The sequence below is a fragment of the Phodopus roborovskii genome, unplaced genomic scaffold (assembly GCF_943737965.1).
Source record: "Phodopus roborovskii unplaced genomic scaffold, PHOROB, whole genome shotgun sequence".
Lineage (NCBI taxonomy): Eukaryota > Metazoa > Chordata > Mammalia > Rodentia > Cricetidae > Phodopus > Phodopus roborovskii.
This window is the reverse complement of record NW_026126469.1, coordinates 1,806,713-1,829,326: the sequence shown is the minus strand read 5'-3', so window position 1 is coordinate 1,829,326 and position 22,614 is coordinate 1,806,713. Positions and strand designations below refer to the sequence as shown.

At 39.7% G+C, this 22,614-nt stretch overlaps 2 protein-coding genes across 9 annotated transcripts in view; one reads left to right on the top strand and one right to left on the bottom strand.

The window, feature by feature from the left end:
- Window positions 1–8,333, top strand: part of Dnm1l (dynamin 1 like) — a 58,986-nt gene extending 50,653 nt beyond the window's left edge. For 2 of the 8 annotated variants that reach the window (XM_051190992.1, XM_051190986.1), the window contains 8 exons: window positions 73–165; window positions 2,726–2,782; window positions 3,401–3,478; window positions 3,760–3,792; window positions 5,286–5,462; window positions 5,607–5,716; window positions 7,843–8,002; window positions 8,202–8,333. In XM_051190992.1, coding sequence (XP_051046949.1) covers window positions 73–165; window positions 2,726–2,782; window positions 3,401–3,478; window positions 3,760–3,792; window positions 5,286–5,462; window positions 5,607–5,716; window positions 7,843–8,002; window positions 8,202–8,258 — 765 coding nt within the window. In that variant the 3' untranslated portion in view covers window positions 8,259–8,333. The remainder of the gene's footprint in view (window positions 1–72; window positions 166–2,725; window positions 2,783–3,400; window positions 3,479–3,759; window positions 3,793–5,285; window positions 5,463–5,606; window positions 5,717–7,842; window positions 8,003–8,201) is intronic. The other 6 variants (XM_051190994.1, XM_051190987.1, XM_051190990.1 and 3 more) reach the window with 3 other exon arrangements.
- A 2,779-nt stretch (window positions 8,334–11,112) lies between these two features.
- Window positions 11,113–17,728, bottom strand: Yars2 (tyrosyl-tRNA synthetase 2). The gene is made up of 5 exons (XM_051190995.1): window positions 16,974–17,728; window positions 16,184–16,351; window positions 14,212–14,367; window positions 13,615–13,785; window positions 11,113–11,404 (listed from the first exon to the last, which is right to left on the bottom strand). The coding sequence occupies exons 1-5, from the start codon at window positions 17,726–17,728 to the stop codon at window positions 11,245–11,247; spliced, it is 1,410 nt and encodes a 469-aa protein (XP_051046952.1). The 3' UTR covers window positions 11,113–11,244.
- Window positions 17,729–22,614: the final 4,886 nt, after the last annotated feature.

The window sequence follows — 22,614 nt, the reverse complement described above, 5'->3', positions numbered from 1 at the left end:
GTATAAGTTTTTTTTTAATTTATTTAAACGTCTCAAAGTTGGGTTAAACTGGTGTATTTTTGTTTTTTGTAGGTACATAACTTAGTGGCAATTGAGCTAGCTTATATCAACACAAAACATCCCGACTTTGCTGATGCCTGTGGGCTAATGAACAATAATATAGAGGTGAGTATAATGATCATTCTTTAGAGGTTGGCAGTCAACTACAAGTCGTTTCATACAAAAGATGTGGTATATTATTGTTGGTTGTGTGCCCAGGAAATATGCTAAAGTCCTTACATTTTGTTTTCTTAATTTTAGTTCTCAAAATCAGCTGGGACAGTTATTTTTGCTTTCCACTTAGGAAACAAAAAGGATTTATTGATCAGTGTTAATGGATGGTCTTGTTCCTTTTCATTAACTATTACAGTTTTATAGTTTTTTTGGGGGGGGGGTTGGGTTGTTGTGGGATTTTTTTTGTTTTTTGTTTGTTTGTTTGTTTTTGTTTTTTGGTTTTTTTTTATTTTGAAGTGTATAAAACCAAGTGAATGTTTATATCTGAGGTTTTTTTCGGCTCTGCAAACTATGAAGGAAGTATTCTAAGTATTAACTAACTTCATATTATGGAAAAGTAGTAGATTCTTCACAGTAAAGCCCCCCCCCCTTTTTTTTTAACACCCAGAAAGTGAATTAGTTAAGTTAGGATAAATGTAGGCACATATGGGCTGCACTAGTGAGATGGCTCAGTGGTTGACAACATTAGCTGTTCTTCCAGAGGACCCGAGTTCAATTCTCAGCATTCAAATGTCAGCTCACAATCATCTGTAACTCCAGATCTAGGGATCTGGTGCTCTCTTCTAGCCTCCACAGGCACCAGCATGCTTGTAGTACACAGATATACATACAAGGCAAATACCCATACACATAAAATAAAAGTGACTATTTTCAAAAGTGGGCACACTGTAGAACTTATAGAATGGCTACACACACTATATGAAATATATAAATTGGATTTATTAGAATATTTACAAGCTGTGGTCCAGCTAATCCAACAATGGCTGCCTATGAGCACAAAGTCCAAGAATCTAGTAGATGTTCAGTCCACAAGTTTGGATGTCTCAACTGGTCTTCAGCATATGCTGGAATCACAAAGAAGTAGGCTCTCGTGCCAGTGAAGGAATGGACCTGGTAGTGAGGTGAGAACAAGCAGACAAAGACAAAGGTTCATTTTTCCATGTCCTTATATAGGCTTCCAGCAGAAGGTGTGATGCCCCTGCCCTTGGGATCAGTCAATGGGGACCCTGAAGCAGGAAGGGAAAATGAGGGGACAAGAGATGGAGACAAGACAGTATTCTGATTAAGTCTCATTTAATGAATATAACCACAGGGTTTAAGTAGTGAAGAAATGAGGGCATGGGCCAGAGGGAGGCAGGATGCAGGTGTTCTGCTATAAGATAAGTTGCTATACTATAAACCTGCAGATGGGACTTTTTCAGGGTCAGGCTGTGTCATATTCTTAACCGGAGAACAATCATAGGGGAATGGAAAATTGCCAGTGTATTAGTACCTAAGAGAGTAGTAGGAAAGATGCTAACTTTGCTCTGGGGTTCCCTACAGTGTGCATCTTCTCACCTCAAAAGACCTGAATTAAAAGTGTGGTTTCCTACCTCATAGATCAGGTTAAAAGTGGGTAGACCCACTTGAAATTAAGCAGAAATCCCTGACAGGTGGGCCCCCCTCCATTTGGTGGGTTTTAGTTCATTCTAGATATAGTCAAGTTGATAACCACCATTTAACAGGGTTTCAGATCAACACTGGAAATATAAATCTCCTCTTATGATTGTGCCAAAGAATTTTGTGCATGTTACCATTTAATCTTTAACCCTCTGAAATCAGATAATGTTGACAGAAGAAATGGTGATTTAGGAAGATTTAGGAAGCTACATCTGCTGGAATCTAGCTGGTGGTTGGCATGGTAGCATTATAATTGTCATTCTTCAGATTGTTCAGCATCACTCACTTTTTTTTAGTGTGCTTTTTCTTCTAGAGATTATTAAAATCCATATAGTTCTATAATTTTATCACTTGATACAAAGTCTTATACCTAAGAAATTCTTTTGAAGTTTTGTGAAATGTTTTCATTTAAGGGGCAGTTTTGACCTGATTGTATGTAACATAACAATTTTCCAAATGCCTGTAAGAGACTTCTTATCCTCCTCTATATCTATCTATATTATTTGTCTTGGTGCTTGAATATTGCAGGTGCTCAGTACATAACTTGAGTCTAACATTGTGTATATAGTTTTAACAGGTGGCAAACAGTCTGTCAGTTATCAGTACTATTTCCAGGAGTCAGTATTTTCTTAAAGGATAACCCATTCTTTAAAACAGACTTTTAAGTTATGGGGTTTTTATTTTGTTTTTCATAATCTGAATGACTTTTAAGATTTTACATTTTCTACAAATTCTTCTACCCTTCATTTGGGAGTCCCTGGTAAAGGGAGCTGCTGTTGCTGGTGCTGTATTGTATCCCGGAGCAATTGTGTTTAGGCAGAAAACAAACAAGCATAGGGAAGCAATAGAATTTGTGATTTGTTTTTAATATAATCAATTATGACATAAGTTCCCAGGAGTAATACGATAAATCTGTTACGTTACTACATGCTTTTCAACGAAGATGAACATGTTTTGGTAGGCCTGTATCTCAATATTCTGATAATCACAAAAACTTGGTTACATTTTATAGGAACAAAGAAGAAACAGGCTAGCAAGAGAACTACCTTCAGCTGTATCACGAGACAAGGTAAATAAATAAAAAAATTTTTATGGTATACTCCCCACACCTAGAGCTCAGCCTCAGCCAAATATATATTTCTCTGTGAAAATGTGTTTTTCTTCCTGTCTGTAATAGTTTAAGGGTGTTAGTGCATAAAGTTTTTTAAAGATTTAAATAATTTAAAAAGAAAGGTGGCTTTTAAGCATTAAGGATTCTTTATAAGATTCAAATTTGTTCAAGAATGATTTTATCGTAAGGGCTTTGGGAGAAGGACGACAATTGTGTTTGTAGTAGGTGTTAATTTTTGGCAGTAACTTTCAGCAGTTGTACCTCTTATCCTGGGATCCTTGTCAGAAAAGCTCTCATTAAGTGCTCAACACACCACCCACCACCACCACCACCCCCAAAGAGCAGCAGCTTTAGATTCAGGTTTTCTTAAGTAAGTTTTCATCTGCAGAAAAGCTTAACGTGGGACAGTGCTGTAGGAAATAAAGCAGAATATAGACTTATATCTCCATGGGTACTTTTGTTTTTGTATTACCTTACTATTTTGTTTATAGAGGGAAATTTTTGTCTATAAAATATTTCCAAATGCATTTGGCATCCTTGATTTTTTTTTCCCCCCTCCTGCATTTTTGCCTTTAGTCTTCTAAAGTTCCAAGTGCTTTGGCACCTGCCTCCCAGGAGCCCTCCCCTGCTGCTTCTGCTGAGGCCGATGGCAAGGTCTGTTCTCATTCCTAATCTAAGCCTGCATGCCAAGTTTGGAGACAGTATACTGAATAAAACAATATTAATATGGGGCATTGTGTTAGACTATTTTAGCCTGTCCAGATTTTTAAAAATTGTATATCAAAGTATATATCCGAGTATTGTTGACATGCTGTCCTTTGCTTGCTATGTAGAAGATATACATAGAAGAAATGATCTCCTACTTTTAAACTTTCAAGCTCTTGCTATTTAAATCTTGCTTGTTAAATCGCATGTTTTAACATATCTTTTAACAGTTAATTCAGGACAGCAGAAGAGAAACTAAAAATGTGAGTCTCTTGCTTTAGAATGAAAATGTTGGTGCCTTTGGTTCTCACTATAACACTCTTCACATTCATCAAAAAACCTGTTCGTGCAATGACCTCCATTTTTTGTCTGTGTTATGGTCTCACTGTTCTTTTTATCTAACCCATGTAAGGTGGCATTAGTCTGGCTTTAACACTGTTTTAACTGTTATTAACAATAGCCTTTCCAACCTCTGTTACCCTCAATATTTGCTTCCAGTGTCTTCTTTTGGTAGAGATGACGATTTCATAGCTGGAAGTGGTCCTCTGGGACCTTCCTCGTTAAAGGTCTGAGCTCTGGCATCTTCACTGCTTTCCTGTGTTTCCCATCAGTGTCTCTATTAATTCTAAATGTAGAATTTCACGTGTGCTTTCAGAGCTTAAGCAAATTCAGAACATATGGAAACTGTGAGAGATTAAAGCTTGTTGATTCTTGATAATCTTTTTCACAAAAGATCATGGGTAGAATACTCAGGCCTATTCCTTTTTCTACTCTTTCTCCCACTGCTTAGTCTCTAAGTGTAAGTTTTTCATCCTCTGAGCCTTAAAAAGCTCTCTCTATCTCTCTCTCTCTCTCTCTCTCTCAGCTATAGTCTTCAGGGAACCATGCAAATCACTGCACAAGTTTTTATTTCATTTTCCTTATGATTCCATTTCATTTATAATTGATGTCTGTTTAAGAAACACTAAAAATGTAATTACCCAATAACACCTACATATAGAAGTACCATAAGTCTTCCACTGCATTCATATGACCCAATTCTTCTACATTTGGAAGATCCTAAAGATCTAAAAACTCTCTTAAACATTGATGTATTTTGTTTTTCCCACTGTAGCAAACAATCATTGCTTCTTTTAGAAGAGTCAGAACCCAGAAAATTAAGTTGCAGAAGCAACTGTGGTGAAGGGAGCAATGGATTCTCACAGGACCCTTTCTCGGAGTGGAGGGATGAGGGAGCATGTGTTGTGCTCACTTACATTTCACATTTTAGGTAGCTTCTTGATGTGATAGTTGGGTCTGAGGATGTAGTCTACTTATTAAAGAGGTTTACTTTTGACTATCAGAGATATAAACTAGTTTTAGAAGTATGTAGAGGCATGAACTCACAGTTCTGTAAGCTCACGTTCAGGGTTAGTGTTGAAGATTACTTTGATGACATGAGCAGCACTTCTGTTTCCTGTGTGTGCTTTTATTGTAGTGTGTGAGGGGTACAGAAAGATGCAACATTTTGAAAAGTCAGTAAATGATAAATAAAAAGTAATTAAATGGGTCCTGAATTAGCTATTGGCTTGCAGACAACTTCAAAGAGAACCTCTCGGGTTTCTAGTGACAAATGCCACCATCATCTCTGACTTCCTTGTCTATTTGAATAAATTCCGGATAGGTACTACCTGTATGTTCTTGATTACCATCCAAGAAAATGAATTTCATTTATTGTCAAATATACAGAGTATAGGTTTGGAACATGTGTTTTCAGGTTGTATCTGCAGGTGGTGGGATTGGAGATGGTAGTCAGGAACCAGCAACAGGCAACTGGAGAGGAATGCTGAAAACTTCAAAAGCTGAAGAATTACTTGCTGAAGAGAAATCAAAGCCAATCCCAATTATGCCAGCAAGTCCACAAAAAGGCCATGCTGTCAATTTGCTGGATGTGGTAAGCCATAACAATTTGATTTAAATCTACAGATGAACCAAGTTAATAGCAGAAGAAATAAAAGCCTCAAAATTTTTTAACTTTTAATTAAATGTTGTCATTTCAAAATGGCACAGAGGTAATATTTTCCCCTTATCCTTTTAGCCAGTTCCAGTTGCACGAAAACTGTCTGCTCGTGAACAGCGAGATTGTGAGGTTATTGAAAGACTCATCAAATCCTATTTTCTAATTGTCAGAAAGAATATTCAAGACAGGTCAGTATTACTTAATATATAAATACTGCTGGATGAGTTCATGTTCTGTTTTAATAAATTGTACATGAAACATTTTAGATTAGCTTTTATTCTAAATCTTGTGGTAACAAGACTTAATAGTCTGTTAACATGGAATGATTTAGGGTATTATGTATCAGCTGGAAAAAAAATTAAAAAGTAAAAGAATCAAAGAATAATAATGTGTGTTTACAGTTATAGAAAGATTCATCCTCAAGGAATGTTCACAAATATAAGGCCAGCCTGAGATGCCCCCTACCCCAGTCTCCAAACAAAATAATTAGAAAATGGTATCAGTGTGGTTCTCTGCTATTGTATAGAATTAGTTAAGTATAGTATTCATGAGGCATTGGATTCAGTTCCCCACAGTGCTCTGAAAAAAATATAGTAGATACGGTTACATGGTTATATTTTATTGGTTAATGAATAAAACACTGTTGGCCAATAGTAATGCAAGATAGGAGGGACTAGGAGACAAGGAGGATTCTGGGAGACGTAGAGGAGATTCAAGATGTAGAGACTTGAGAAAGAAGAGGTCCAGAACCTCTCTCCGGTTAAGATAAGAACACATGGAAATACTTAGATTAATAGATTTAGGTTAATATTTAAGACAGCTAGCCAATTAGAAACATTACTAACTAGCCAACAGCTTTGTATCTAATACAGAGTCTCTGTGTGGTATTTGGGGCTGATACGGCACTGGGACCAGGCTGGCAGGAAAAAAGTACTTGTAACATTATTCAAAATAAAGCACACCTATCTGCCACACTTCTAATATGCCATATTTATGAATTAGCCTACTAAACATTTCATGTTAGTGGAGACACAATAATATGTGGCCTTTTTTCTGGTTTCCTTCTCTTGTGAGTGGCCCTCCCTTTTTTAAAAAAATATTTAAGAATTCCTTGTCTTTTGATAATTTACACACTCTTCCCCAACTCTTTTCAAATCCATCCCCTTTTGCCCTTTCTCACCCAAATATTTTGGTTTTCCCATCCTCAGTCAAGGCCAGTTTGTGCTGCCTAATGTTCTTGGATTTATAGCCTTCTACTGGAGTTTGCTTGACTTAACAGGAGTTATACTCTAACCTTCTCCCAGCAGCTGAAGATTGCCAATAGCTCCTCTGCTGGAGATGGACCTTTGTACCTCATACCCTAATCATCATGAATTTTGGTCTATTTTAGCCTTGTACAACTGCCAAGTTCATATTTGCAACTGCCCTGCTGTGTCCAGAAAAGTTTCCTTGGCGTCTACCACCACTTCCGCAATGATTCTCAATCCTTGGGAGGAGATATAGGTTCTCCATTTAGGGCTGAACATCATGCAATGTCTTATTCTTTGCATCTTGACCACTGTGGGTCTCTATGTTAACCATTATCTACAACAAACACGTTTTCTCTGATGAGAGATGTCTTACTCTATGGGTATAATGATAGGTCATTGTGAACTGGTTTAATACTATATCCACTTAATATTATAATGGTAGGTTCTCTTCTAAGATCTTGCCTGGGTAATGGTGCTGGATACAGAATTTGTTTAGTTGTCAGTGTGTTCTAAAGCTTGTTCATATGATGGTATGGTTCAGCACTTCCTTTTTTCAGTTGACTATAATACTGGATTATATGTTATACCATACTTTGTATATCTACTCATCACATTACGAATATTTGATTTTCAGTTTTGGCTGTTAAGAATTATGGTCACTGTTGTCTTTATAGAATAATGATAATGACAAGGATTGTGGCTTTGCTTAATATTATTTGAAGGGCATTTCCTACTAAGTATATTAAATATTCAATGTTCTTACTACGACGCCATACTCTTTAAAGTCTAAAGCAGTGGTTGTCAACCGTCCTAACGCTGTGACCCGTTAATACACTTCCTCATGTTGTGGTGACCCCTACTATAAAATTATCTTTGTTGCTAATTTGTAACTGTAATTTTGTTACTGTTATGAATCCGAATGTAAATATCTGATATAGGACCCTGTGAAAGGGTCATTTGACATCCCCCCCAAGGGGCTATGGCCAACATGTTGAGAACCACTGGTCTAAATTTTTGAAAATATTCTTATTGCCAAGACTTAATGATTTTACTTTGCTTTGCAGCGTCCCAAAGGCAGTAATGCATTTTTTGGTTAATCATGTGAAAGATACTCTTCAGAGTGAATTAGTAGGACAGCTGTATAAGTCTTCCTTACTAGATGACCTCCTCACTGAATCTGAGGACATGGCACAGCGCAGAAAAGAAGCAGCTGACATGCTAAAGGTAACTATTATGTTGTTTTCCATTTTCCTCCCTGGAATACACATGTGCCACATTCTAAAACTGCATTCTGATCTTGCTCCCCACTCTGTATTCAAATTTTAAGGAGATATTGCCTCTATTTAAGCATTGAAAATGGAGAAATTTCTTTACAACATTCAGATTATTGTTGTAACTGGAGTGTTTATATCTTTTAATGCAGGCATTACAAGGAGCCAGTCAAATTATTGCTGAAATCCGAGAGACTCATCTGTGGTGAACAGAACTGTTGAACACCCAGGCTTTTGACTTGAACCTGTAGTACTGCCTACCTGAGTAGATGTTTATTTATGAACTCCTGTGTATTGCAGTGTATGAATTTGCTCATGTGAAGACTGGCTATAAGCTGAAAAGTATACTCTGCATTACAAATCACACACAATTCACATTTTTAAAGTTTCCCATGATATATGTATATCAAGTCTATCTGTTTCAGTCAAGAACAATTGATGTTCTAGTTGTACAAAGCAGTTTCTGTGTGGATATGATGACCTGTGTGACTTTTTGTAGTCTTAAAGCTGCAGCCATAGTCCTCAGAAAGGAAGCTCCAGGACATTTCATGACTGCATGCACTATTTTATATAGACTCATCTGGCTGTAAAAGATGGAGCTTGGTAAGCTCATAATCAATGTATCCATCTATCCTTCATTTTTTATAGTCTTAAAAAAGAAAACTCTGTAATCTTTGCTGTTTTAAGAAATGTGTAAGATCTGAAAGACTATCATAAAGGTGTAGGAACAGACTGTGTAGTTAATGTTTTATTCACTTCTGAGTCTACACTGCCCTAGTGTTAAAACTTAAAATATACTTTGATTCATAATTAAGCCTGAAGACATGAATTGACTCCCTGAATTAAAAACTATTGAGAATTAACTTGGTAACAATGACCAGTCCTATTAATTTCTGAAAGATCCAATGATGACCTAAATTTCTTAGTTTACAAATAGAGTAACAGCAATTCAAATATACCCTTAAAGTGAGCAATTGCATTGGGCTCTAAGACTCACACTGAGGTGGGACCTACAATTCCACTCTCTGTACACATTGGAAATAGCCAATTTAGTTCCATACAAAGACATACATTATAATAATGGTATGAAAACACTGGTGGAACTTTGTTAAAGAAACTACTTGGACATACACATACACCTAAAGGTTTATAGACTATTAAACTGTACACCTAAAGGTTTATAGACTATTAAACTGTATTTGGAGATGGAGGATTGTGTTTACAACCTATTATGTGAACATTGCCTGGGCAATTCATGATGTAAACTAAGCATTAAAAAATTTTCAGACGTAAGTAAAAGTCTTTGGTGGATCTAGTTCTGTCTCTAACCAAATAATATATTAGTATTACAAATACTAAAGTTTCATTTCAGGTTATGGCCAGGCATTTTCTGAAATATTATTAGCAAGGAAAACAAGAACATGTTATTTTTAGTTTATGATACCCACTTAGTAATCTCAAACACTAAAGGGTCCACTTCAATGTGATGACACAATACATTGACAGTGAGTGCACACTGCCCAAATACGCACTTAAAAAAGTACAGTGGCCAGACTACCACTGTAGCCTTCTGAATTTGGAAGGGGGAAAAATGAACCTCTGTCCAACATTTCAAATAGGTTTTAAATGGAAGATGTTTGCTTTAAAAACATGCTACGGTAGTGTTCTTATTAGCACTACACACTTTGTACAAAGAAAATAAAAGCTTCCTTTGTGTGTTTTTACACCAAGTTGTGTTCTGAAACAGGAGATAATTTCCGGCATATTTATAAGACTAATGTATGTTCTTTCTGTGTAAATAAAGCTGCTGGTATGAAATGACATTAAAGTTTGCCAGTAAATGAATTTTTCTAGACTTGCCTCAGAAAGTTTTAAATAGCTGCATCTTTTAAACATCTGAAACTACCTAACAGTTCAACTTGTATTACACCAAGTTTTATGATGTATTTTCCTATTAACATTGTATCTACAGACTGAAGATAGAAACTTGTTTCAAGTAACCTAGGGGTGAATGCTCAGAGGGAACACTATACTTTGCTGCAAGACTTCCAGAAGCTGCTCAACACTTCATGCTTCCCTTGCCCCTATCCACTATCTTGATTGTTACAGAAACAGTTTGGAGAATCAACTTGCCTAGCATATACAAACCTCAACTAGTTTGACCTCAAGACTTCCTATATCTTTGTTCTCATGACTGCATACTTGGTATGATACTTTCATTCTTTGGTTCCTTGGGTCTGCCTTGAGTACCCACTAACAAAAATAGGCAATTATGAGTAAATAGGCTGATTGAAACACAGGCAAGGATATGGAAAACTGAACTATAGATGAAATCTGACACTGATTTGTGTTTTGTTTGAGAAGAAACTATTTCTTCTTACTGTTTCTATTAAGAACCATTGCCACACCTAACTTCTAAGAATTGTTTACTTCTTAGCATCAGCCAGCCAAAAATTTACATTTCCAACAGATTTCTCATTTGTAAACAAATGAGAATGCAAAGTGCAGTGCGGAAATGGGCAAAATATGAGAAGCAGTGAGTGCCTTCTCAGGTCCGCTGTGGCAGCAAAGGAGATGTAAGGAAGAGGCAAATGTCCCAAAGGTGTGGTGAGTCCACCTGGTTAGGCAAGGGACCCTGCCCATTGGGGAAGGTAGGGGAGGGGAGTGGCGTCTGCTGCCTGGGTGAAACCCAGGTCCCGTAAAATCCTAATCCCTGACACCAGATATCGCGGTTAAATAAGGATCAGGATAAACAAATAGACCAAATAGATGTTTATTCAGGGATTAAATAACTTACAACCTAGACAGATGAACACCAGGAAATTCCACCGGGTGCTCCTCCTCAGACCTCTTTCCACAGGTCGCATCCGCCCATGGCTCCACCCCCCAATGGGCGTGGTCAGTGCCACAGAATGACTATCTTACTACATTTCGTAGCTTGGCTAGTGTATGGAGCTGTGTAACACTACTGAAATGGCAAGTGCTCTTCACTTTATGTAGTGTATAATTCCATACTTCATTTTCATTGTACTTCATCAGTCCAAGAAGCAAGACAGTCAGACCTCTCATAAGAATAAACCATAGTTAAATAACTTTATTTAAAAATACAGAAAAGTATTTACATTGTAAGGCCTTATGTATATTCCACTCTTGGTTTTTGAAGACTCTCCATGTTTTGAAAATGGACAAGATCTTTCACAACTGCAGCCATTTTATAATGTAGAAATTCCTTTTTCCTATTTTAAGTAAGGAGAGTCCATTCTTGAGAATATGTTGTCCAATTACTAAAACACTCTCGGGATTTGTTACCTGTCTGTGATTTATACTAACTCCACCTTCTGTTATCATCCGATACCTGAAAATAGAAAGGTTTATCAATAACTAGAGGTAACCATCATCTGACGTGACCTGACCTGCACTTTTTGAGGAAAGATGTGAGTACGTCGCCCGGTTGACCTGAACTCACACTGCAGCTCAGGTGGATCTTAAACCTGTGATTGATTGTCCTGCCTCAACCTCCCAAGCATCTGAGCTTATAAGCCTACACCACAGGCTAAGGTAGCCCTGCTTTTTGACACATTCACTTCATAATGGTTTTTAATGAAGATTCAATTTCAGAATTTCTCTATTTTTGTATAGGGAAAAAAAACTGCCAGACAAGAAACTCCTGAAAACAAAAAACAATTTTGCTTTTATAGTGTGCTACCCATTAAGATACAGGTAACAAATACCCCTACTTGAATCTTTAAGAAAGTTGATAGGAAACTAGAACATATTAAGACTGAATAATACTGTTTAAAATAAAAAACTAAATACTGTCTTAATCAGCTGACTGCATAAATGGAGAAATCAATAGCTGGCTTAAATAAGTGTATTATAGCAGAGGTAAGTTTTACTCAATGTCACATCTAATTCATTCAATAAAGTACTTTGTGTAAACATAAGTAGCATTAAAGAGATAGAGGCAACACTAACACCAATGTCTAGCAATATTGTGCTATGAGGGATCAGGCATTTCTCTGGGGGCACACTGACTGTATAGATGATGATGGGAGATGCCATTATGTATATATGTTTCTCATACTAGTTAATGAATAAAGCACTGTTGGCCAATAGGAAAGCAAGAGAGGCGGGACTAGGAGAGAAGGAGGAAAGAGGAAGTAGTAAGAAGGAGAGCCAAGCAGTATGCCGGCCAGCTCCCAGTAAGAGAAATACATAGATCAGCAGAAATGGGTTAATACTTAAGACAGAGCTAGCCAATAAGAAACAAGTAACCAGGCCAACAGCATTGTATCAAATACAGAGTCTCTGTGCGTTATTTGGGGCTGGCACAGCGGCGGGACAAGACCAGGCGGCGGGTGGAAAAACTACTCGTTACAAGATGAGGGCTGGGAACTTTTTTGACAGATAGGATTATTAAGACACTGGATGATAAGTTAAGTAACTTGAACACAGCTTTATAAAATCAAGCCAACAACAAATATGTTTTTGTGTAGAGATGAATTATTTTCTTCTAGGACTGCTGACATGCTGAATGTGCAGGCCAACCCTACTTACTGTATGAAAAACGGAGAACCACTGCTGACTGGCCGGCCAAGCAGCAAACACACCAGAGCCAAGGTCACAAGAAAATGCTTGAACCCAGACATGCTATAGGGGAGAACTGGACTCCAGACTTAAGTTTAGTCCACTTTAAGTAAAATATATTAGGGAATAAACAAATAAGGTAGAGAGACATGGTACTTAGTCAGCACCTGGAAATTTAGAGCTCACTGGACAGGCGGACATTCCAAAATAACTAAAAGAAAGCAACTAACCACAGGCAAATGACAGGGACTTATGTGCAAAATCCCATAGACAAAGCACCAAGAGTTCCTGATTATTGCTTTTCCTTGTACATGTTGCTGTTCAGTTATAAATGGACATTCCACATGCAAAATCGCTTTTTGTAGAGCAAAAGTATTATTCCCTAATACTATGATAGAGCTGAGGAATTGCAATATGCAGGAAAATGTAATTCCCAAGGAGAATATTCTACAGTTTATAAGCTTTATGAAGTTGTTTTTATGCCACCAATGCCCAGTTGTATTTTCAATCTTACACATATAGTGTCTGTAATATTCAGTAATCAAAGTTTAAAAGATCCTATCCTCAAGTGAGACTGAGTAAGTGGGAGAACCTCTGTGACCAATCCCTGAGCTGACTGATCCCAGTGAAATAATGAAGGAGCACTGTTCTCTACAGAGATGTTAAGGCGTTTTCAACTGTATGAACCTAAATTCTGCAGGAAATAAGCTACATGAAAGCACTATCGGAAAACAATGGAAACATGCTGTCAGGTGCAACATTTCATAGAGAATTAAGAATCAAAATTAAGCCGGGTGCTGGTGGTGCACGCCTTTAATCCCAGCACTCCAGAAGGCAGAGACAGGCAGAGCTCTGTGAGTTCCAGGCCAGCCTAGTCTACAGAGCGAGTTCTAGGACAAGCTCCAAAGCAATACAGAGAAACTCTGTCTCAAAAACCAGGGAAAAGGAAAAAAAATAGAAATCAAAGTTAAATCTTACCCTCGGGGACCATCTGGAATGGCATTTGCTTTCCGGCATGTATCTATGACACTTGTTCCAGGGTCAAGAACTAATTCAGAAAATGAAGCTTCTTTAAACAATTCTTTTAACTCTTGGTCAGACATGACCTCCAGTGCCTCTATGCTGCTATGGTAAAGTGCTTGTGTACACCTGAAAAACATGAAGCCACATCAGGGACTGCTTACGACCCCCCCCCCCCCACACACACACACACACACCTGTCTCAAAAACAAAAACAAACAAACAAAAAAAAAGCTTTTGTTAACTACAGTCCAGGTTAGTCATGAGAAACAAAGTTTCATTAACTTCTCAGCATTCCCCAGTTCTTTGTTAAGGGGCGGGGCCTCATAAGATAGCCCCTTTTCCGTTAGCACACCTATCAGTATTACCCTTGTTTAGGCAGCCTTACTGTTGTACTGTCAGTGAAGCTTCCCTGCCATTTCTAGGAGACATAATCTCACAGCCAGTTTCCAGTCCTCTGGCTCTGATAGAATCTTTCCTTTTTTCCAAGACGTTCTCTGAGCCTTCTGTGGAGTTGTGTTGTGGACTAGGAACATTAACGATTCTAAAACCAACCTTTTAGCAGCATCCAGACCTTCCTGTCCATGAACCAGCTTTGTAACTTCTGCAGCAAGTCTTTTCTGAGCACCCCGCTTTTCTGGCTCTTTGGCATGCAGCTGCATAATGTGATCAATCTCAGGAAGTGGGAGAAAAGTGAAGAGCTTCAGGTACCTGCAGGACAAAAGATGACACATTACAAGTGCAGCATCTACCAGCTCCCTGGGGAGTGGGAGAGGGCTTTAAATTCATTTTCAAATTCATGAATTAAAAACTGTAGAATATACTTAAACTATACACCTAAGGCAAACACAACCCAAATAGACAATATTTTCCAATACTTGTTTTCCACTTTTCTTGAGTAATAAAATGGTACAGAAATAAATGAAGGCTGCAACCCCATCTCCTTCCCTTTTTTAATGCCAAGAGATGTGTGTGCCTCCTTCCTAAGCATACTTTAACATCTTTTTTATGTGTAGCCTTAAAAAACACTGAATAACTTAAAATTTGACATGAATAGTATTCTGTATGTTAACATTTGCAAAATGCTATGTAGGAAAAAACACTGTCACAAAGCTTAATGAACCATTATAAAACAAAACTATGACATCATCCTCTAAGAAATACAAGACTATGAATAAAATCATGCAATGTACATTGTTCTAACTACTTTGACACACCAGCATGTTCAGATTTATGTCACAAAGACAGCTTTCCAAGCTACTCCATGATTTATTCTACTGTGTGTCTACTTTTAAACATACGCTAATCATTCCATGAACACCTTCATATTAATACACACAAGGGAATTTCTGTTAAGCATGTACCCAGTAGAGATTATGTCAGATCACAGCTTATGTACAACTATTTCAAAGATCTCTAAGTTTATACCATCACTCTGGAATAGTTCATACTGTCACTGGTGGGTACAACAGGAGACACAGGCCAACACATCTGACTTAGAAGTTTTCTTCTCCCTTTGACATTTGTACTCAGGTAAAGCTGGATTCCTGGTTATACCATAGAAGATTTGAGGAAACCAACCAGAGTGAAACAAAATTAGTGAGTTTCTTAAGATTAAGGTACCGTACACATTTTCAATTCATGACTAAGCATCTTCACAGCTACCTACAGGATTCTATGGCTAAGTTACCTGGCTCAAAAGATGTAATTAATTAACCATGATGTTTAAAAATTAAAACTTAAGTAAAAAAAATCTTTGTAAATCAACTGTATGTGGTACAGTTTAGATTTAGTGATGAGAGTAGGGTCTCACAATGTTGCCTAAGACAACCTGGAACCCTGAAACTCTCAACCTAGTGTCTCACACAGCTGGAATCACAGGCACATTCCATGGCTCCAGCTGAGGAAAACCTAAAGGTGATTTATGATACACAAAAGAAACTTGAGAGTCCTATCTGTGAGATGAGATAGAGGGAGATGTTCTGAATTTAAGATAAAAGGAATGAATAAACTAGAATGCAATCCTATATACTCGCTAGACGTAGAATTTTGGTTTTAAATTTTCTAGCCAGTCATTGTAGTTTCTATTTTAACTAGCAAACAGTACCTAGATGAACTGAGGTACAGTTTCATGCTCATCTAGGATATACAAGGAAAGGTGTGGGATCAACCCTTAACACTGCCCAGGCATGATAAGTGTCTGTGCACTTACCACCATATCACCAGCCTGAAGACTCAAGTCAGAGGCTGTCCTGGGCAGCTCACAACATCTGAATGTTTTTTTCCAGGCCTAAGATGTATATAGCTCAATGGTTAAACACCTGCCTAATAGCAGTTCAACCCTGGGTTCAACTCTAGTATTGTAAAAATAAACAAAACTATTACAGCTAAACAGCAATATCCTGTGAAACAATGATTTAAACCTTAAGCATAAACATTAAACCACCTATGAAGAATAAAGATCCAGTAGCTAAAACTGAATCCTACCTACTCATTAATTTTTCTCAGCCATCTATTGAAAGCTTACCTTTCTACAGAATCATCTTGCTGTCTGACAAAAAACTGATAAAGTTCAAACGGTGATGTTTTCTCTCTGTTTAGCCAAACAGCATTGCCAGCTGATTTTCCCAGCTTTGCTCCAGTCGTACTTGTAATTAGAGGAACAGTGATTCCGAATACATCTTCTCCAGTCAACCTACACACACATCCATGGTATTCTGTAAGCACAATTAGTTTCACCAAGCACAATTCAGATTCGAGTCTGGTTACTTACTACATTTTGTTTGTTTGTTTAACCCTTCTCAATCTGGACTATACCCTTAGGAACAGTTCATGCTGAACTGCAATTGCTCGAATACTTCTGAGCAAGCTAACAGGAAGTGACTTTGAAAGATCAGAAAAAAAGACAAAACTGGATGCAGGGGCACCAAGAAGGTACATTAAGGAGGTGCTTTTAAAGAGCTTTTTTTTTTTTTTTTTTTTTTTTTTTTGGTTGTTTGTTTAGGATTTTGTCATTTAGCCAGCCCCACACTCCGTGTTCCTCAAGAAAACGCTGTGAAAATCTTCATGGGGGCAAAGGGCTAAATTAACTGGCCTACTAAACAGAAGTCCAATTATTTTCAGGTAAAAATAACAAAAGCAATTTCCCAAGTCAGAAGATGAGGGGGCGACTCAGATACAATTCAATCTTTACGTGGCCTGCTTCCAGCAGTTCTACAACGCCCACAAGCCAGGCCCTCTAACTCGCAAGGGCAGTAACTACTAAGGGGTAAGTATCCGTCCCTGGATTTCTGTGGCATCTAATAATACAAGCTTACTTGTGGATGAACTCGTATCCAGACATGATGTTACCCAGCTGATCTGATCCGCCCAGCTGGACCCGGCATCCATAGCGCTGGAAGAGGTAATAGAAGTCATAGGCCTGGAGCACTTGGTAAAAGAACTCCGCCAGGCTCATGCCCTCGGGACTCTTGAGGCGACTCTGCACACTGAGCCGGCTCAGCAGGGTGCCCATGCGGAAGTGGCCGCCCACTGAGGCCAGGAAATCCACTAGGTGCTGCTCCTGGAACCAGGCCGTGTTGTCGAGCACCGTGAAAGCGCCCCAGGGCCGCCCGTCCGCGAAGAGCCGCATGTGGTTGGCCGCCAGGTTCTCGAGCCCCCGCCGAAGGGCGCACGCGTTGGCCTGCACACACTCGGCGCTCAGCGCCTCGCGCCCCTTGGTCCGGCCGCTAGGGTCCCCCAGGAGAGCTGTGGAGCCTCCCACGAGCGCGATCACATTGTGGCCGGCTCGCTGGAAGTGGAACAGACCCAACAAAGTCAGCAGGTGCCCCACGTGCAGCGAATCGCCCGTGGGGTCGAAACCGCAGTACACTGTCTGGGGCGACGAGCCCACCTTGCGGCGGTCCAAGAGTTCGGGGAGCTCGGTCTTCGTGCCGCTCTCGGGGAAGAACTCCTTGAACAGGCCCCGGGCTCTCGCTGCCGCCAGCATTCCCCGCGCACCCGTGCGCACCACACGCAGCCCGCGCGGCCAGACCCCCGACATGGGCAGTCGGCTCAGCGTGGGTGCCGCCATCTTTCAGCACACGCGGGGCATTCTGGGCCGACCGCGGGCGCCGCAGTGTCTCTCTGCGCATGCTCGGCCTGTGCTGCAGCCGGTTTGAGTAAAGTCCGTGATGTTGGTTGGCAGTCAAGTCTTGTGGCCCCCAGTGCTCTCTGTAGTTTTATGTCCGTTTTCTTAAAGTAGATGTCATGATATTACTGTTTACTGTCATTTAAAATGATCACGCTAAAAGCCCATGATGCTAAAGTTCCACAAGTCTTGGGCCTGTAGAAAGAGATTGGGAATTGCCTCAAATTTGGAGTGGTGTGAAGACAAAATTCTGTTGTACCTATTTCCCAAGTTAATGATAGCTTCAGCATGCACACACAAACACACACCATTCTATACTGTGTGTCCTGGGGGTGGCAGTCTCCTCCAAACTATAGTGAAAGTCAACACACACACACACACACACACACACACACAGTTCAGTTGTGTGTGCCCTAGGTGTGGCAGTCTCCTCCAAACTATACCGAGGGAAGTCAACAGAGGAACTACTGACTCCCTATGACTGGTGTCATTCAAATTCATAACACATTAGTGTAAGACCCTCAGAATGAGGAGTCTTCCGGGTTCGGTCGATACCCCAAGAACTCAATGTCCAGTCCAGTTGCTGCAAAATGCAAGAGGCTTTAATGAACAGGAAACGTTTGCCGCAAACGGGCTCCTCCAGCACGCAGGCTAGAGAGAAGCCTCCTCCCCTGGGCCCAGGTGTTTTTAAAGGCAAACCCACAAGCTTAGGGAGGGGGTGGGGACCCTCCGTCCATTGAGTTTGTGTCCCTTGGAGGCCGGATGGTCTGCTATTAGGGTCAGCAGACCTTGGGGCCTCAGGATGTGCTAATTAATTTTCTCTGGCCAAACCCGAGTTGCAGCTTTCTCTTTGTTTCCTAAGGACCCTATTCACCACCTGTTGACTCACAGGAAAGGAGGGGCAGTGTGAATTCTTCTTATCTCAGGGCCTGGTGAGAGGAAGCTAGCAAATTCCAAGGAAAAGATATTGGTTAGCTTTCCAGGTCAGACTGTCCTTTATTTAACTTCACTTTTTGGTCTTTCAGTTAGGAGCTCTGAGGACTGGCCTCACCAGGATGAGAATTAACTCATTATTTTTTTTTAAACATTTCAATTGGTATACACAAATTGTACAAATTAATGGATTTATTCTAACATTTTCAGACATGAATAGACTTTGATCGTATTTTCAATACAAGGCCTTGTGTTGGACTCCCTGAACTGCCAGTTAAAGATTTGTGCGCAGGAGAATTATTGATATGTGCCATTTATGGACAACACCTGCAATACTGTGAGACAACTTGTGGTGTGAAGGGAGGAAGAGAATAATTGAACTATGCCGGCTAGTTTTATGTCAGCTTGAGAAAGCTAGAGGCACTGAGAAAATAGCCACAATAGCCATGAACAAGCCAGTGGTGTGGGTAAATCCTTAACATACTTACTTATTTAATGTATATGAGTGACCTGCCTTCATGCACACCAGTAGAGGAAATCAGATACCATTACAGATGGTTGTGAGCCACCATGTGGTTGTTAGGAATTGAACTCAGGACCTCTGGAAGAGCAGCCAGTGCTTTAACTACTAAGCCCTTTCTCCAGCCCTGTTGCCTTTTCTTGAATGATGATTGATGTGGGCGGGACCAGCTCACTATGGATGGTACCAGCCTTCGCCTGGTGGTCCTGAGTGCTATAAGGAAGCGGGTTGAACAAGCCATGTGGAATAAGCCAATAAGCAGCACTCCTTCATGACTTCTGCTGGGATTTCCGTCCACAGTCATCTGAATCGAAGCAAGGAGACAGGCTGTTTTACTTTATTATTGACTAATCTTTAAATATAGGATGCTTTTGGAGAGGGATCCAAACTTTTGCAAGTCTTTTGGCTGAGAGCCACATGCAGAAGGCAAACAACACTCCTAGTAGCTTACAAACTTAATACCATGGTCCTGACAGGATCCTGGCCCATTCCAAGATCATTGCCTACAGATCATTCCATTTCCTAACAGTAAGTTCTTTAAAGAAGACATTATTTACTTTAATTAGTGATTTGTTAACTATCTTGATTAATTTGTTTGTCTAATTATCAATGAGTTTAATTTCTCATTGACAATAATGCGTGGGAGTCTCTAATACTGGAAAAAAATAGCAGGAGTGTTCTTTCATGTTGTTACTCATACTTTTCTAAAAATTCTAATCAGAATCTGTTGATTTTCAATTTTATGCCCCACATTTTGATCAGGGACAGACAGATGCATAGCAGGAAGTTCTCCTCAACGCCCAGCAGATACTGCACCCAGCCTGGGAAAAATCTTTCACTCCTGAGTTTGGATTAATATGACAAATACTCTCCACCTGTCTGTGACTTTAAAGGGCATGTTAAATTTTTATATTAAAATGTATAACTTCATATTATGGTTTAATTACTTCAATACTACTTCTCATTATAAATATATGCATTCAAGTCAGCATTACATGATGTCCCATACTTAATGAAGAAATTTTCATTTCTTCATTAATAAATAAAAATTAAAAACTAGTTTATTTTAAAATCTTTTTAGAGTAGATTTGTCTCTGATCTTGGTAGTTTATTTGGGAGGCTGAGGCAGGAGGGTTGATATAAATTTGAGGCTAGAATGTCCTACATAGCAAATCACCCCCACCCCCTGCCATTATGGTTTCTTACACATTGTATTTCATAAAGGAACAATAAAGCAGGTGCATGTAGGCCAGAGGTCAATCTCAGGCATCATTCCTCAGGAGTTTTGACTTTTTAAAGGGGGTCTGTGACTAGACAAGACTTGCTGGTCAGTGAATCCCATGGTTCTGCCATTCTCTGACTCCCTAGATAAGTCTACAAGTGTATTCTATCACACCTAAAATTTTTATATGGACTTCGGGGATGAAACTCAGTTCCTGGTACTTGCAAACCAAGTAAGCACATACTGTTTACCTCAACACAGTGAGGTAAACTTGAGTTATAGGGCACATCTACTCTGCTATTACTCTTTTCTAGAACAAATTATCATATAATAATTCTGTTGTAAAGAATCCCTTGATTTTCCAGCTGTAAAGAACTATAAATATGATAGCAATCAAAAGATATACATAGGTAAGACATTTGTGTTATTTATTTCAGCGCCTACAAGCACAGAGTAACTTGAAACGCCTTAAAAGCCAGCATTGAGACAATGTGTTACTTTGTTTTCTATTCTGTGCTATAACACTGTTGTTTAACATTTTCATCGGAAGTTGAAATGTTCCATCCTGCAAGGAAGCTCTTTAAACAGGAAGGTAAAATAGTCAAAATAGCTTCAGAAGTCTCTGAAACTGACCAAATGCCAACCCCCTGGATTGGCTGAGGATAGACATAGAAGTCTGATTGGACTAGAAAACATAACATCGGGTCTTGGGGTTGCTACAACCTATCCATCCTTCTTCTGTTCTAGGCATGTCTTTTTCAAGGGAGTCTGCACCATAAGTGGGGATGTCCCAAGTGTCCAATCCAGCAGCCAGTTGGCAAAATTCAGGGGTGAGACTAGGCTACCAGGTGCCAGGTAAAGGCCAGAGGTTGACCAGACTGTTTGGGAAATCACTTGCCAGGTCAAGTTGGGGGGAGGGGGCTGGGGAGATCCCGCTTTAGATGCATCCAAATCTATGTACAAAAGCATACTTGCTAGCACTAGGAACGTAAAAGTCTTATCTTTAGGGGGTTTTGAGAGCGTTGAACTTTCCATGTTGGTTCAAGTGGAGCCTGGTCCTGGGTCCGATGTTCTGGTTGTACAGCCTTCACGTGGGACAGGTGGATCTAGGTAGCAATCCTGTCTACTTTCAAGGGGGTGGGAGTTGTCAGGAGCACAGTGTAGGGGCCCTTCCAGTGGGGCTCCAAGTTCTTAGTCTGATGCCTCCAAACCCAGATGGAATCGCCAATCTGGAAAGAGTGGGGCTGACAAGGGTTTCTTTATTCTTCCCAGCATGCGGCCGCTAGAGGTTTCCAGACCTCTTCTTGAACTATCTGTAAGGCCCAGAGGTGCGCCTGCATGGAGTAGGTGTTTGCAAAGTCAGAAATATCGGCATCAAAGAATGATACAGCTGTCAGTGGACTGCCATTTAGAATTTCAAAGGGAGTTAGGCCATGAGGGCCTGGAGTGTTTCTGGCCCAATAGAGGGCCAGAGGTAGGAGTTGTACCCAGTCCTTAGAGCCAGTTTCAAGCGTTAATTTGGATAAAGCCTCCTTAATGGTTCTATTCATTCTTTCTACCTGTCCTGAACCCTGGGGTCTGTAAGCACAATGCAATATCCAATTTATCCCCACCAACCTGGCCACCAGCTGACTTATCCAGGAGACAAAGGCAGGCCCATTGTCTGATCCTATTTATTACCTGTGGCATCCCACATCTGGGAAAGATTTCTTCCAAGAGTTTTTCTTGGTAACCATTTTTGCAGTCTCATGTTTGGTAGGAAACGCTTCCACCCATCCTGAAAAGGTATCTATGAAAACTAGTAAATATTTATAACCATACATGCCAGGTTTGACTTCAGTAAAGTCTATTTCCCAATGGACACCAGGCCTATAGCCGCGAAGCCCGGTCCTGGGATCCAGTTTGGTTTTTCCTTGGTTGATCTAGGCACAGGCCAGACAGTTGACAGTTACTTGTTCCAGTAATAAATTCTGATTGGGAAGGTAGGTAAGTTCCAATTTCTTGCCTATCCAACAAAGTTTTCATCTTTATGGCACTCAGATGAATCAGTTTATGGACTATCAGTATTCTTGCCATTTTTGTAGGCAGCATAGTCTTTCCTTGGTAGACCCAGCACTGTCGATTGGGGTCATAATCTGCACCTAGTTTCTGAAC

Bases quoted from the DNA above. Each gene is read 5' to 3' on its own strand.
- Yars2 (XM_051190995.1), bottom strand. From the start codon at position 17,728: ATGGCGGCACCCACGCTGAGCCGACTGCCCATGTCGGGGGTCTGGCCG. The intron at 16,352-16,973 runs GTAAGCTTGTAT...ATGTGTGTGTAG, and splicing joins GGATACGAGTTCATCCACAA to GTTGACTGGAGAAGATGTAT. The intron at 11,405-13,614 runs GTAAGATTTAAC...TTCTATTTTCAG, and splicing joins ATTCCAGATGGTCCCCGAGG to GTATCGGATGATAACAGAAG.